Source organism: Globicephala melas, chromosome 5 (assembly GCF_963455315.2).
Source record: "Globicephala melas chromosome 5, mGloMel1.2, whole genome shotgun sequence".
NCBI lineage: Eukaryota > Metazoa > Chordata > Mammalia > Artiodactyla > Delphinidae > Globicephala > Globicephala melas.
Window position 1 is genome coordinate 110,594,559 of NC_083318.1, and position 16,063 is coordinate 110,610,621.

Sequence of the window (16,063 nt, forward strand, 5' to 3'; positions counted from 1 at the left end):
CGCGATGGCTTCGGCAGGTCACGGCTTCCCTTGCTCTATTCAAAGGTCAACTTCTGTAGACATGGCTCCCCTGCTGGAATAAGGGGATGAACATAAACCAAGCACATGCCTCTCTCTCAGTGCGGGAGCGGAGGAACCCAGCAATAAAGGACCTCTATTTAATTTGGATCCTGAGACCAGAATAAGAGCTCAATAACGTTTGCTAAATGTGTGGGTGAATGAACAATTTGCTGTGGTGTCGGAGCCTTTAGTTAGGATCTTCCGCTAGATGACCACTCATGTCCAGGCCTTGATTTACCCTGGACAACAGGCTGCCTTCAAAAGAGCCCAGGTTTGATGTCCGTGGAATCTGAAACCACATCATGGCTCTGTCTCCTGCCAGTTCTATGACCCAGGTTATGTCATCTGACTTCTGGGCTTGTTCCTTTACCACCGCTTAACACTCTAGGTGTTTGTGGGATTCATTACTAAAGAACTGCTTGGCCACTGCTAGGCCACGGTGCCACACCCAGCTCAGCCTACTCCTGTCTCCAGGCCACCCAAGGGTGCCACAGAACGTGGGAGCATGTGCGGGACAGAAGGTGCTCCAGCTCCTGTCGCCAGTGACTGGCACTGCCCTGGCCATATGTTTTCTTAAGTCTTTAGCAAACGTCTTTGAACCTTGCAGTTTGAGAGATGGGGTCGAGTTTCAGGCTCCGATCAGTACACTAAAGGCCTCGCTCCGTCATTCTTCCATTTTCATTTTCACTATCCTCATTTTTCTCCTCTTTCTTTGACATTAGCTCTTCGCTGCCATTAACAAACATTTTTCTATTGGAAGCTATGAAAAAGCTTGCTCTTTAACCAGTGAGAAGAGCGACAGGCAGAATGTTCTGGACCTGCCCATCACTACCCTCTCTTGAAGCCTGCACCCACTGGAGCTGTGTGCCCAGGAAGCCCATCTGCATCCTGTCACCTGCCTCTGGATTGGATCACAGGTCAGCACCAGCCCAGAGAGAAATCATCACACAGCAATGTGAACGAAGAGAACCAGAGCTGAAAGATACGGTTTCAAGCCGTGGAGCTGTACAGCCTTGCGAAGCTGGGGACAGAAGCAGTTGCAGGCTAAGCCAGAGCCCAGGCAAGCAGACGTTATGAGGGAACAGAAACCAAGAGCCAAAACGCAATGAAAGAAGCAGAGACAGGAGACGGCACAGTCTCTGAGACAGACACAGACGGACGAGAACAGCTCCCCATTTCCTATAAAGCCTGACCTTCCTGTCTCTGGTTCCATCGAAGTCCTCTGTTGTACGCTAATAATCTCTATTCGTTTTTGAGCTTTTGTGAGTTTCTGCACCTGTAATCAAACACACTTCCAGGTGCACCTGCGTGTGTTCTTCCCAAGCACCTCTCTTCCCCGTTGCGACCCCGAGACAAAAACAAACACCGGCACCAGCCAGAACCTGGGCCGGGGAGGTGTTGCTTTGACCGCACACTCTTTGCAAAACCACCACGCAGGAACCTCTACCCACCCTGACGGCTATTTCTCAAGAAGGAAAAGTTTATTGGATACACTTGTAGGCGGCAAAAGTCTAACAATGAGAATGAACTACAGGCCCACCCGTTTAGAAGATGAGCAGGTAAAACAAATTCACTGATTATATACAATCATTAAAAAGAGCAGGGTGGTGGGAAAAAAGGAAAAACTGCCAGCAGCCTTCCAGAAGGTTAGTAACAGAGGATGTCTGCAGGCACCTTCCCGCCCAGTCCCGACTGTGCCCCGCGCTTCCTGGGGGTTGTTGCCGCCGCTGCAGATGAAAAGCAGATGGAGAAGGGAGGCTCCGGCGGCTCCTGGGGTCGCTGGTTGGTCCTGCTCTGCCCGCAGCCGGACCTGGAGAAGGAAGCGCCCCGGCGACGCGGCATGCACCACGCCTCTCATTAAAAAGTCCCAAGGACAAGGTCGTCAGCATTTTCTAATACGGTCGTGGGAAGAGTCAGGGAAACACAACTTCGAGGGAAGAAACGGCCTTCCCTGCGGTCTGCGCCCAAGTCCAGAGCCAGTGTCGTCCTAGACGAGCCCCCGAGGCTGGGCGGAGTACCGGGACCAGCGTGTCCGCTCGGGCTCCGAGCCTTGCGCGGGAAGTCAGCCCCCGACCCCCGTCAGCAGAGGAAGGGCACCCACAAAGGGACAGACGCAGTTCTGAGTTGCTTGTAAGAAAAAGGGAGCCCTCCTGAGTTTACTTAAATAAGAGAAAGATCTTGGTGCATCCAAAGTGTTTCTATAAAAATGCGCTCAATGTCAGATAAAAGTTGCACGTTCTCCTGGTGACGCCGTCAAATGTCCACTGAACTGAGAAGACAGAGAATTTAAACGAAGCCACTCCGAGGACCTGTCCCCGAATGCGACGCGCACAGGCCCCTCCAGGACCCGAGCGGAGCGCGCGGGAAGCGGTGGCCCTGGAGGCGCGCGCTCTCCACCCCGGCGATGCGATGCGCGGTGCGGGCAGCGATGCGGGCGGCGGCGGCAGCCGGTCAGTCGCGGTGGCGGCGCCAGGTCCCCGCCCGCTCGCACTCCGCGGCGGCGGCGGCGGCGGCGGCAGGAGAGCGCGGGGGCGACTCGGGGGACGCAGAGGGCTCCGGGGCAGGGGGCTCCGGGACAGCGGGCTCCAGGCCGGGCCGGCTGCCGTCCGCGCCGAGCTTGCTGCCGAAGATCTGGCCCTCCTTATCTAGAGCCGTGTTCTGAGAAGAGATCAGGAGACAGTTAGCCCGCCGCCTCGGTCCCGGCACCGCGAGCAGGGCGCGCAGAGCATGCACGGCGGGAACAGTAGAGGAGAAGTAACGCCCGGCTGCCCCCGATGGCAGCCCAAGGGCCAGCCCGTCCCCGGCGCCGCGGCCTCTGCTCCTACTGCCCTGGACGCGGCCTGGGCAGATCCTCCCCGGCTCCGGCTCCCAGCTGCCTGGGTTCGGGGCGCTTCTCCCCACGCCCCTGAGCCCAGAAGAGTCCTGGACAAGAAGCAAACCCCGTAAGAATGCGAGGTCCCTGACAGCTAACTCTTCTAAAGGTTCCCCGTCGGGGATTCGAAGAATACTCACAGGTCATCTATAGTAAGTACCTCCCACCCCTGCATCACACCGGTGCCCCGTAACCTATGGAAGCCCTGGGAATCGATGGTGCTGCATTACCCATCTTTCCATCCTCCACCATCTCCTCCCTGCTCTTCTCTTCTTTGTGTGGGTGTCTTATCCTGTCACATCCCCAAGGGCTTTAACCTGCTCCCCTGCTCCAGGGGCGCAGAAGTCGTCTTACCTCCTGACCCTAGCCTGGGAGGTTGGCCCTGACCTGCCTTCCTCCTCCTCTGAGTGGGCTTGCGGACTTCTGCTTGGCCAGGCAGGCCCGGCCAGCAGCCCTCTCACTGGGTTTTCCAAACATGCGGAGCTTTCGGTTCTCAGGCACCTTTAGCTACAAGGCACGTGGACCAGAAGTCCTTTTGTGGTCTAACCACCTTGAGGGGGAAATGCACCACTGATTCTTCCAGTACTCTTACTGGAAGGAAAAAAACGTCTGGAGAAAATATGAACAATGGGGCTTCCTAGGACAGACTTGGGCGGCTGCCTTTGGGGCACTTGGTGTCAACTGGAAGACAGGTGCTCTCCACAGGCCCTTCCCAGCTCGGGCTGAACGCTCAGGGATTGCCAAGGACAATTTCCGTTACCTGGAGAAGAGGTAACTGTGGACAAGCCAAATCAGAAACTCAGCATCGCTCTTTAACAAGCTACCAAGCTCCCAGTATGAGCAGAGGCCAGGCCACCCCTCAGTGAAAACACTGAAAGCGGGGAGAGGTGGCATTCACTTTTTTCTACCATAAAACTTCCCCTGGGTAGAAGAAAGCAACAGTCCCGCAGTTATTTCTCCTCTTCCCTTCCCGTCAAGAAGACGCTGTGTGCAGCGGAAGGAAGCACTGCTGTGCAGTTAGTACATACCATCGCCTGGGACCTAGTCAGAGGAAAGCAATGCAGGCGGCGTGAGAGGCAAGAGGGGCGAGGAGAGAAGCGGGGACAGAAACTAGACTTACTTTCAACAGAAGCAACACAGTCGAAACAGTTTTGTCTATCTTAAGCCCAAATCCTTCCCAACTTCCCCCCTGAAAGAAGCATAATCCCCGAGTGGGGAAGCACTCTTTTTGAATCCATCCTTTCTCCGGTCAGCTACAAGGCTGCAAAATGCAGCGAGAAGGGGTTTCTTATCATTCCCTTTCCCACCACGAGATGGCCTCTTCTGGGCGAGGTGGTGAGCCCCCTCTGCAGGTGCACGGTCCTTTCTTAAGCATCTAAGGATAAGCCAGAGCAAATGCAAGTGCATTCTGAAACCACAGGCCCGTCTTAAACCAAAATCCTATCCAATCGTGTTCTCCTATCCCAAAGCCTAGCTGACCCTACACTGTCTTACTGCTAAAAATGCATCTTTGGAAATGTATTTGCAGAAAGAGAACAAAAGCCTTCACAAAGGTCCCCATCTTATGCTCTCATTCACAGAAAGATGCTTTTTCACCTAAGTGAAAAACAGCCTTTAGCAGGAGAACGACTGGAGTTCTCCTCCCGTGCACTCGCCAGCTTTTGGTCTGGGAAGGAAGGCAACGTGGCAAGGCGAGAAGTTTTAAGTAAAGTTTCCAAGGCTGCGTTTGGCTGAAACGGGTGTCAGTAGGTACAGGAGACCTGCACCCATGAGGAGCTGAGAGCTGGATGCTGGTGTCAAAGTCCAAGAGAAGCATGCAGATTTAAGAGGGGTGACAATTAGAGGCGGCTCTGATGAAGCATAGCATGTTGAATACCAGAATTCTGCTCCGGGGTCCCCAGAGTCTCAACGGGGTACAGAGTGAAACTCTGAAGTGTCTCTCAAACTGTCAAATCAAACTGTCAAACAAAATGCAGACAACAGCATCAACTTGACTTTCTTGCACCGTTATTTACCATTCCTACCCTATCATTTTCTCACCAGAGCCTCAGGCTCCAATCCTTTGGGGGGCGTGGGGGGCCAAGGCAGAGAGAACACTAGGGGTGGCAGCGGAGAGCAAGGTTCCGTCTGGGAGCGACACAGCCGTTCCTGAGGGCTCCGCCTCGGAACATTTATGCCCTGTTTCCACTGCTATTTGTATCTGTAGGAAACCACATGAGCCTCACATACCCCAGTTATGAGAACATATAAATACCAGGGAGACTCATTTGTGAATAATGATTTTTAAGAAAACATTTGAAACTGTTCCCAAGGGCAGGACACAAAGACGCACAGTACTGGTGAAGAGAGCGAGGCAGACGACACAGAAGCCTTGCGAGCTGCCCGGACGCAACCACGCCAGGTCCTCGGTCGGGGAAGGATGAGTATGACATCCCTGCGGAGGCCTGCTCACCGCTGCTCAGGGGGACAAGCCAGAATTCACAGGCCAGCTTTTTGGCCATGGAGAACTGGTACCCCCAGAGGCAGGCTCTACTGATTCCCCCGTAGGCAGTGAGCGTGATGACGTTGTCAGCACCTCCCCAGAGCTAACGAGCTGTGGAGTTGTGTACGGAATGCGGGGTTAGATGGAACCCTACCAACATGCCCAAGATGACACTGAACACACACGGGAACACACAACTTTCACAATCACCGCTGGAATCACAATAAAGCATTGTTCATTCACACAAACATCCAGTTAAAGCTCAGGAGTTTGAAATTTAACAGTTGAAATCCATCAGCAAATGGAAAAATGCCATGTGTAAACCGGGAGATGTAGTTTCTGTCTGAGAGAACCTAAACGTCCTTAACCAGAACAGAGCCTATACTGGGCCAAAAGGCAGAAGGGCTGATCATTCCAGAACCTTGGTGGGCCACAGGCCTTGGGCCATCCATTCCCATCTGGGCCGTGAGTTGACGGGTGACCCAGGGAATGAAGGGAGAGCTGCCGTAAGCCCTGGGCGCATTTTTTAATTTTAAATTTTTTAAATTTTAAATTTTTGTAAATTTCCCCAGAAGCTGCCTAACAACGCAGCCGGAGGCAGGGCGGTGACCCCTTACCCCAGCCGGCAGCCTTGCTCTCAAGGGTGAACCGCCTGAGAACTTTCTCATGCTCAGTCAAGATGGTTCTTTGCAAAGGGTTTAAGCTGACACTCCGTGACAACTCTGACTTTCTCAGGCTCTCTGCAGAACACTGCTGAGACGCCAGGAAAACTACAGCTCAAGAGGCCTTCCCGCTCTTTCGGCCCGGAGTCCATCATCACCCCCACTCGCGAGTCCGGCAGCACATCAGCCTGCAAGCCTGGCCTGGGGGCTGGAGCGGGGAGCGCCGCCACCCACCCAGGGGGAGGAGGACGGTGCGGCGGTGCCAGGACGGTGGTGGAGGCTCCAGGAGCAGCCCGCCTCCCGCACTCACGAGGGGGCGGGGCTTCTCTCTGCCTCTGCCTGGACCCGCGTCCTCGCTGGGAAGCTTCCGAGGCTACGGTGCGCCCTGAGAATAAGCAACTGCTTTCCTCCCAGTCGCTAGGACATCGAGCCTTTCCAGAGGGTGAGGGCCTGTCCTGAGGTCAGGGTGACGGAGCTGTCCGGCTCCACAGATCCCCGCAGTACTGGGGTGGCCAAGACCCAGCTCAGGCCCCCGCCTCCGGAGAAAGCCAGACTCCCGGCCGCGGCTCCCTGATCCTGTGCGCGGGACGGAGATCACGCCGAGGACCCGTGCTCTACACACGGCACCGGAGCAGGTGCGGACACGCCGGGGGCCAGTTTCACGGCCCCACTTGGGCGAGGACTTGGGTCTGGACAGCTGGTGGGAGGGTGCGTGCCACGCTTCTGGCTCAGTTTTATTTTTTCTGCCTTCTTCTCCCATTTGCTGAACTTACTTTCATGCTGCTTCACTTATTTTAATGCCACTTTTCATCTGCTATGTTTGTGGATTCAGGTAAGCTGCCTTTTTAAAAACATTTTGGAAGAAGGATTTGAAAAAATATGGGGATCACTGTTACTGACTTCTCGTACAATTTTACTAACCCTGAAAAAACTAATACATTTTTTTCATTCTTCTGAACTTTTAAAAAACACAAAACACTGACTTTTTAAAATGGAATTTGCTTAACTCTGGCTGTTTCTTATCCCAAGTTCCAAAGAATCATTCAAAGCTCAAATAATCTCTTTCTGAGGCCTTGAGTAGTCAGGGAGTCACTTCCTTTTGCTGTAAGGGCCACCTGGGCTTGGGAACCGCTCTCTAGACGGGAAAGCAGGGATGAGACAGAAGCAGCTGCCTGGAGGCCACCAAGCCCAGGAGAAGAGGCTGGGACGCCCCGGCCAGGGGCCCATCAGCCTGGCCTTGCTGGGACCTGCGCAACCTCTGATCCCAGGACCCGAGGCCTGGGAGCCGGCCAAAGGGTGCCCTTCACGTGCCAAGCCATTCCTGAAGTGGAGAGGAACACGACAGCACCCACGGCCGCGTGAGGGAAGCGCCTGGCGGCTGACTTGATAAGATTCGATGTCGCCGAGCAGTGAGCCAGACGCTGCAGCTGCCCAAGGGCAGAACCACCCGTTCTACTTACCATGATAACGGAGACCCCGGTGGTGGTGCTGTTCTGTTTGGGGAGCGCGTTATTAAAGTGCTGTTTGAGTTTACCTGTTACTTCAGCCTGCATATTATTCTCCTGGGAGGCATCGTCCTACAGGAAAGAATCAAATACACTGCCTTTGATTCTCACGTCTATGTTGTCTCTTCCTCAGCAGTCACACACCAGCCGTCACCACCACCATCTCCTCCTAAATGGGCCCATCTGAGCCACAAGGTCGGGGGAACAATCTAAGTGAAGTAATTAGAAATGATTACCATTATTCACCAGTCCCCTGCCCTCGGAAAGACCCTCTGCCATTCACCTCCCTCCTTAGGTCTGAAGGGGGCCGAGGAGAGGGCAGAGGTCCCAGTGGCACAAGGACATTCTACAGGGTTCTGAGACCCTCCCCCCACAGCACAAATGCCACCTAATTCAGTATAGAGCCCTCCCACGGAAACATCAAAATTCATGAACAGTTTATCATTTTAATCAAGAATGCAGGTAGCTGTTAGTCCTGATCGCTCATTTAAAAAATACGGCATGTCAGCTACTTGGCCCAAGAGCCATGTCACTTAGCAGGACCCAGAGAGTTTGAACGGAAAGGTTGGGACGTGTGGGACAGTGGGTGGCAGCGGTGCCTGGGGAGCCAAAGTCAGCAAAAGCCCCTGAATTAACGTCACTGTCCCGGAGCCTCCAGGACTGAGGGGGACGCAGCCTCTCCTGCTGTTGCCATTTCGTGGATCGTGTTTACCACGAGCCCAGAGCCACCGCCCAAGCTCAGAGAAATTCCAGGCAACGTCACACATCCTCTGCCTGTCTCTGGCAGGACCGCGTCCCAGCCAGGCCGCCTGCAGCAGGAGTGCTCCTGGGACCACATGCCATGAAGACAGAGACCAGGGTCTGACACAGGCTCATCTCTGGGCAAATCCTAAAAACTCTCAAACCCCAGGATGACAGAAAAAAGCTCCTTAGAGAGCATCCTGGCCAAACCCTTCTTCTCACAGATAAGGAAACTGAGGCCCAGGAAGGGACAGTGACGTGCCAGGTCACTCACAGAGCGGGATCCTGGTGCCAACCACTTTCTCCCAGAGAAGTGACTTCATGCTACTTGCTCATTAGAGAAAACAGACATTTAATCCTCCACGGAACTTGGATGCAGAACTTTGCCTGCGCAAAAGCCCTGGCGAGGAAGCACGCTGTTGGCCACAGGACACAGAGATGTTGGTTCCCCGGGGACGTGGGGTACTTACTGATACCCAGGGGTGACTCAGGATCTGTCCCGCAGTGCACCGCGCTTCAACGTTTACCTGAAGCATTTGACTGATTAATTCCTGGAAAGAAATAAAGAAGGTGATAGAGCAGGCGACAGGGGGTAATTCCAGCATCAACACAGAAATCTTGAGTTTGCACCAAGTACTTCAAAGAACAGCCAACACAGCTGCTCAGCCGTTTGAATGCAAAAGTTATTATCACCTCCACTGCCCGTGCCTAGGAGGCAATTACGCAGACACAGCTGCCTCGTGTCAGCGGCACTGAGAGAGGAAGAGGTCTCTCCCAAATCTACATTAAACCCAAGATGTTCTCTCCTAAGAGTTCCGGCCATTGTCATCATTCCACAGCGCAGAACTGCAGTGCTGCTCCTTTTGGCAATTCAGCAGGTCTCACAAATCCACCCCTATAGTCTGACGGGTGTCCGTAACATATTTCTTGAATAAATGAAAGAACAAACGTTTAGGGCTTAGAGGAGCGCAGGAGGACAGTAGCAGCAAACTGGGACGACAGCCAGTCCAGCTTTCAGAATTTGGTTAAGCATTTCAGAGACCACACTGAGGAAGGAACTTAATGAAGAACCACACATTAAAAGTCAAGACAGGGGCTTCCCTGGTGGCGCAGTGGTTGAGAGTCCGCCTGCCGATGCAGGGGACACGGGTTCGTGCCCCGGTCCGGGAGGATCCCACATGACGCGGAGCGGCTGGGCCCGTGAGCCATGGCCGCTGAGCTTGCGCGTCCGGAGCCTGTGCTCCGCAACGGGAGAGGCCACAACAGTGAGAGGCCCGCGTACCACAAAAAAAAGAAAAAAGAAAAAAAAAAAGTCAAGACAGACACGGAGCTCAACACCAAGAGCTGCTACAGCCCCACACAATGCATGAGGACCCTCAACACGACGCAACCCCTAGAAACGGGCCTGGATGGGTACCTTGGCTGAGTCTGTGATGTTGTCCCAGTAGGGGGCCGGAAACTCTAGCTTCCCAGCCAAGATCTGGTCGAAGAGATCTTCCTGGAGATTGTTCTCACTAAGTCAGTGATGGAGAAACAGAGAAAGAGTCAGAGTCACCATACAGTTTTTAACAAAATGCTCACGGGAAGGCAGGGGAGGAGTCCAGTCTCTCTGGCTTAGGCATTTCATAGCTCAGCTGTGGATCTCAACTGCATTTGGGATGACTCTTTCCCTTTTAGACAAAGAACCGAAGAACATTTCCGGCCTGGGAATCACAGAGAAAGAGGGAGGTGTGTGTGTGTGGGGGGAGAGGTGGGGAGAGATGGGGAGAAATGGGGGGGGCGGAGGGAAGGAGGAGGGAAAGAGAGGATGAGGGAGAGGGGGAGAGGGGGAGAGGGGGGAGGGAGAGAGGGGGAAGAGAGGGAGCGGGGAGAGAGAAGAGACAAAGATGCAAGAACTTTGTTCAGTGGGTACAGGGTTTCAACGTGGAAAGACGAAGATGTTCCAGAGATGGATGGTAGTGATGGTTGTACAACATTGTAAATGTACTTAATACCACCTAACCCTTAAAACTATACACTTACAAATGGTTTAAATGATACATTTTATGTTACATATATTTTTCCACGATAAAAAAAGACTCAAGAAAAAAATGGCATCCACAAATGATGTAAATCCTCATTTCAGCAAAAAAACAAGCTCAGCACCTGCCCTCAGTCTCTCGTGGTAGTAAGAGGGGAAAAGCAGCACATTTGAGTCAGATCTCCTTGTCCTTCCTCTTTCTACTCTTCCAAGAAAACAGCCAAAGATCAGTGAAGCAGCCAACATACGAAAACATCACAAGGAGTTCAGAATCTGGATAAACATTCATGACACAATGTGCTCCCCGCTTTGGAACTTGCCTTTCATTGAAGCTCAGTCCGAGACAAAGAGCCCATCCAAGGACATCGACTAGAACTGCACGGTTGAGGCAAACCCACCTCGCCACCCCTGGGTGAACGTACCTCCCCACCCTGTGCCTACCTGCCCGCCCCCCAAGGTGCACCTGCACACACAGCTGGTGCCTACAGGATAAACGATGACTTTTTATGGATGGCGCCATGGAAACACTGCTGGGAAAAATTCAGGAAGCTGGGCATCCCCTACCTCCCAGAAAACTGCATCCCCACGGCCACAGAGCCCCTTCCCTTGGTGGGCACATCAATGGCCCGAGTGAGAACACAGTCATTGGCTTTCTAGGCCATCACAAAGCCCTAGGAGAAAACTCAGGATGCACTGCTGGGGTCAAGATCAAAATCCAGGAGCGAAGTTCCGTCTCACTCGGCAAGGGTGCAGCATTCCTCCTGGAGCTCCCGACAGGCTCCCTGCAGCCTACTTACTGCTCAGGGTGCTCACGTGGGACCCTGCCCAGCCTTCTGGACAGGAGGCTGCTCATGCTACCAGCCCTCCAGGGTCTGCAAGGGCAAGTGTGGTGTCCCTAGAAATACATCACTCTGGGGAGTGTCCAGCGACAAATTTGGGGGCTGTGTGATGAGGTGGCTGCCTCGTTCCTGTTCTAGGAAAAAAGAGTAGAGTTTGTGGGCCGGTGAACATTCATGACCTCTAACCAAGCCCAGCGATTGGTCCATGACGTCTGGGTCACGCAGCACACGGAGGAGCACAAGTCAGGCCAGATCACCAGACGAGGCAAAAGATGCCCCCACCCACCTCGCTCTCCTAAAAAGTGATATTCTTGGAGTGAGCACAGACTCTTTCTACGTGTCTAAGTATTTTCTTTCCTTTTCACTGTTACTTCTCTACTGATTTAATTCAGCTCAACTCTCCTTCAAAATGAGTAAAGGATGCATCTAAGAACACAATGGGATTTTACAGAAATCTTTAGAAAATTGGAGGACCCCAGGAGACAATGTTAGAAGGAGATAGAAAAAAGTCAGCCATTTCCAGAATTTGTTCTTTTTAGCCGTTCTTGTCTATGACTGCACTCATCTCCTTTTTGGTATTTTTCTGGAATCTCGATTAGCTTATGTTCTTTTAATATCTATGGCTTTTATTTTGTTAACAAACAGCTAAAACATTGGGGGTGTGTCTGCAGGATTTAGGTCCTTGGCAAAACAGCCTAAGTCAACAACAAAACCCCAGGATCCTGGCAATTAGAATGGCACCCTCAGGACCCGTGCTGTGAACTGCAAGAGCTTTGGGAATTCCGGGCTGCCCTCAGGAGAGCAGAGCTGAAGAGAATTTATCCTTCTTAGTAGTCACATAATAAAAGCCTCTCTGATTAAATCTTCCCTGGATTAACACATTTATACTGTACAATCTGGCTGAGATGCTTCAGGCACTTTTTAATTCTTAAATAGTACAGTGCTGTAAGTATGAAAATGCCCATTAAGAAAAACTTTGAAAACAGCAAAAGAGTCGGTGTACTACTCTTTCCAATGCCAAGTCATTAAAGGTCGAACAAGGTAACCTGAAAAAATGTTGTAAGCTATTTCACAAATGATGTGCAAACATCTGACTTCAAGGGGGGTATGTATGTGTTTGTCTTTAAAAGAAACATCAAATACCTCAGCATAGTCAGGCAAGTATTACTTGTCAGTGGCCCTAAGAACAGACTTGCTTAAGCATTAACTAAACTTCTAGTTGCCTCTGAAAAACCAACATCCTTCTCAGTAGCAATGAATCTGGTGTTGAAAAGACTGGAGGGAAAATATATGTCAGCCCAAGACTAAAGCCCAAAAACCCTAAAAGAAGAATGAGAGATGCTACAGTGAAAGAAGCTGAAACTGTCAATTCCAAGGAACAATTTTAATTAAAAAGCTTTGGGTGAACATAATCTTTTGTAGAAAACAAATATTTTGAGATATCTGTTTGAAGGCCTTTATTTTAGGTACAAATTTAAGTAGATAATCTGTCTTATACCATAGTCATTTATCATTCTTTAAAGGACCATTTCCATAATTTGCTATATATATATGATATATAAAATATATAAAAATAAATATATTTTATATTATAGAAGGTTACAAAATCTATCCAGAATGTCTCTGTACGCTGTGAAGATGTTTCTGTAACTAGTATTTAACATAATAGATTCTCTTTCATCACAACATGGTACATGGTATGAAAGAGGGAAAACATTTTCAAAAGTAAGCTATCTAGAGTTGTAGGACCAACTTCTGAATATAACATCTAAGGCAGCAGCTTTCAGAATGTAGTTTTACTGCTTTTGATTAGCCAGACTTATCTCAAGATCCCGCAAAGAAGCTGCTGTCCATTGGATAACAAGTCACAATAGATACATATTGTTCAATCTGAGTCTCACTTTTGTTAAAAAGTAAAAAGCAAAGTCAAAGAAAAAACTCCCAGGCTGCGCTGGCAAGTGGCAACACTAGAGGGAGTTGTGAGCACACATTCCTCTACAACTGATCCCTGATACCCTTTTCCAACTGCTCTTAACTTGGGTTAACCAAGGAGGGAAACGCTACTGTAAATGGTCCTAGAATTACTTGCTATCAAAACCCACTACCCTAGGGGCTTCCCTGGTGGCACAGTGGTTGAGAGTCCACCTGCCGATGCAGGGGACGCGGATTCGTGCCCCGGTCCGGGAAGATCCCACATGCCGCGGAGCGGCTGGGTCCATGAGCCATGGCCGCTGGGCCTGTGCGTCCGGAGCCTGTGCTCCACAACGGGAGAGGCCACAGCAGTGAGAGGCCTGCGTACCGCCAAAAAAAATAAATAAACCCACTACCCTCTGCACTTGACTAGTTCCCAAAACAAGTCATCACTGAAACCAGCCAGGGCACAGTGTGACTGTAAAAATAGCCACGAATGATCCCCCTCCCTCTGTGTACACACTTAACCTTCTCCCACATTTACCCCAGGCTTAGCTATTTGATTTCGTTTGGTCAACGGGACATCAATGAAGAAATGTGCGGCAAGCAGAGACTTGGAAAGTGCTCTGGCTGCTTTGGGATATCCTGTATCCACCATCATGTGAAGCCCGTGCTAGCCCGCCGGATGCTGAAAGGCACATGGCCAAGTCATAGCTGTTTCCCAGCTGACACTGAGCCAACTACCAGGCATATGAGTGAGGCTACACTGGACCTCACGCCCCCACTGAGCCAGCCCAGAGCAGAAGAACTGCTCAATGGACTCACAGAATGATTTACACCCCTGCCTTTAGGGGGAGTTTGTTATTCAGCAAAAACTGATACGTCCAGTAATCCTACAGTCTGTATAACCCACCTGAGCAATGATCTTGATGGAAAACCATGATGTTGATGGCCAGATGGAAAGAACTTTCCACCTATAGAAACGTAACCCAGGCCACAAGGACAAGGTCCCACGCAAATGTCATATCTTTCACGAAACCTTTTGTGATTTCTAGCCCTCAACTCAGCATGCCCCCAACTTAGCATGACCTCATATGCTCAGTTATTCTACTTGATCAATATTCTCGTGACGTATCTACACCAGAAGGCTCTCACAAGTAGAGACTGACATCTCTGTCATTCTTGTGTTTAGTGTCAGCAAAAAAAAAAAAAACCTGTTCAACTCAATTAAAAATCGATCATTTAAAAAAGAGAAACCTTTCAACTTTTCTGTATGTTTGAAAGCTTTCACAATAAAATGCGGGGTGGGGGGGTGTAATGGAATAAACTTATTTTTCACTTACTGACCGAATACTACAATGTAAACGCTATGGCCTCAGAGAATATGTTTTGTTCACCACTCGATTCCCAGCACTTAGAATAGTACCTGGCCCCCAGGAGCTACTCTACAAAGAGCTGTAAAATGAACAAAGAAGGGATTAAAAGGAAAAGAGCATTCAAGAAAACTCAGAGGAAAATCAAACATGCACCATTAGATGAACTTCTGCTTCAAAGTGTTCATTTGCGCCAAAGAGGGAGACAGAACTGATCAAAAGAGATGCTGTGTCAAAGCCCCACACGCCCCCTAGTCATGGACTGCTGGGTGCGAGTGCGCTCTGTGGACCCCAGCACACACCCCAACACCATGTGTGGCCACCAGGCGAGGTGCAGGGTCACCAAGGGTCAATCTGCTGTTCCCAGTTCTGTTTATGCCAAAAGTATTTGTAATTCTACTTAATATTATGTGAACGGACAAAATAAACTTAAAAAGAAAGAATTCCCTGTTTCTACAAGAACTAGGTCGAATGCTTTGCAAAGTGAGTTGTTTAAAAACTGCTGTTGAGGGCTTCCCTGGTGGCGCAGTGGTTGAGAGTCCGCCTGCCGATGCAGGGGACACGGGTTTGTGCCCCAGTCCGGGAAGATCCCACATGCCGCAGAGCGGCTGGGCCCGTGAGCCATGGCCGCTGAGCCTGCGCGTCCGGAGCCTGTGCTCCTCAACGGGAGAGGCCACAGCAGTGAGAGGCCCGAGAACCGCCAAAAAAAAAACCCTGCTGTTGAGGGGGCTTCCCTGGTTGCACAGTGGTTAAGAATCCGCCTGCCAATGCAGGGGAAACGGGTTCGAGCCCTGGTCCAGGAAGATCCTACACGCCACGGAGCAAATAAGCCTGTGTGCCGCAACTACTGAGCCTGCGCTCTACAGCCCACGAGCCACAACTACTGAGCCAGTGCTCCTAGAGCCCATGCTCCGCAACAAGAGAAGCCACCTCAGTGAGAAACCCGCTCACGGCAACAAAAAGTAGCCCCCGCCCTCAACAACTAGAGAAAGCATGTGCACAGCAACAAAGACCCAACACAGCCAAAAATAAATAAATTTATTAAAAAAAAAAAAAAAAAACCAAAAAACTGCTGTCGAAGAGACAACTCTTAAGAACTAGAAAAAGGCTTACCTGGAAGGATCAGATTGCTTCACAAGGACCTTTAAATCTATTCCTCTTGAAAAAGACTGAGAATGGAAATCATAGACACTGGACTATGGGTGTGTTTTACGGAAGAATGACCGCAGGAAACTCAGGGGACCAAACACAAAGCAAAGGCCTTGGCCTCACATCAAAAGTGTGGACAAGGAATATACATTAATAGGTTGTAAATTAAGATAAAAAAGTGAAAGGTATGTTTGTGTAATTTTTAACTGACATTTTTATTGAGCAGTTTCTGGTCCTGATTGTAGAATGTCTGCTTCCTGATCAAAGGGAGAGGGCTTACAATTCAAATATTGTCATTCAAAGAGCCACTGACCTTCGGAAGGGTGGGAATCCACAGAGCAGTATGTACGTGATCACGCCAGCTGCCCAAATGTCCACCTTCAGGCCATAGCTGGGGAAACAAAGTGGGTGGGAGGAGAGAAACAGTGATACTACTCCCAGGAACCCTG

The 16,063-nt window shown here is 50.7% G+C and overlaps 1 protein-coding gene across 10 annotated transcripts in view; it reads right to left on the reverse strand.

Annotated features, from left to right (window-relative positions):
• Positions 1–1,518: 1,518 nt before the first annotated feature.
• Positions 1,519–16,063, reverse strand: part of DCLK2 (doublecortin like kinase 2) — a 277,071-nt gene continuing 262,526 nt past the window's right edge. For 5 of the 10 annotated variants that reach the window (XM_060299703.1, XM_030878191.3, XM_030878190.3 and 2 more), the window contains 4 exons: positions 15,928–16,005; positions 9,740–9,836; positions 8,793–8,873; positions 2,575–7,653 (listed from right to left, as the gene is read on the reverse strand). In XM_060299703.1, the coding sequence (XP_060155686.1) occupies positions 7,303–7,653; positions 8,793–8,873; positions 9,740–9,836; positions 15,928–16,005 (607 nt within the window). In that variant the 3' untranslated portion in view covers positions 2,575–7,302. Of the gene's footprint in view, positions 7,791–8,792; positions 8,874–9,739; positions 9,837–15,927; positions 16,006–16,063 lie in introns of all 10 variants that reach the window. The other 5 variants (XM_030878194.3, XM_030878193.3, XM_030878189.3 and 2 more) reach the window with 2 other exon arrangements.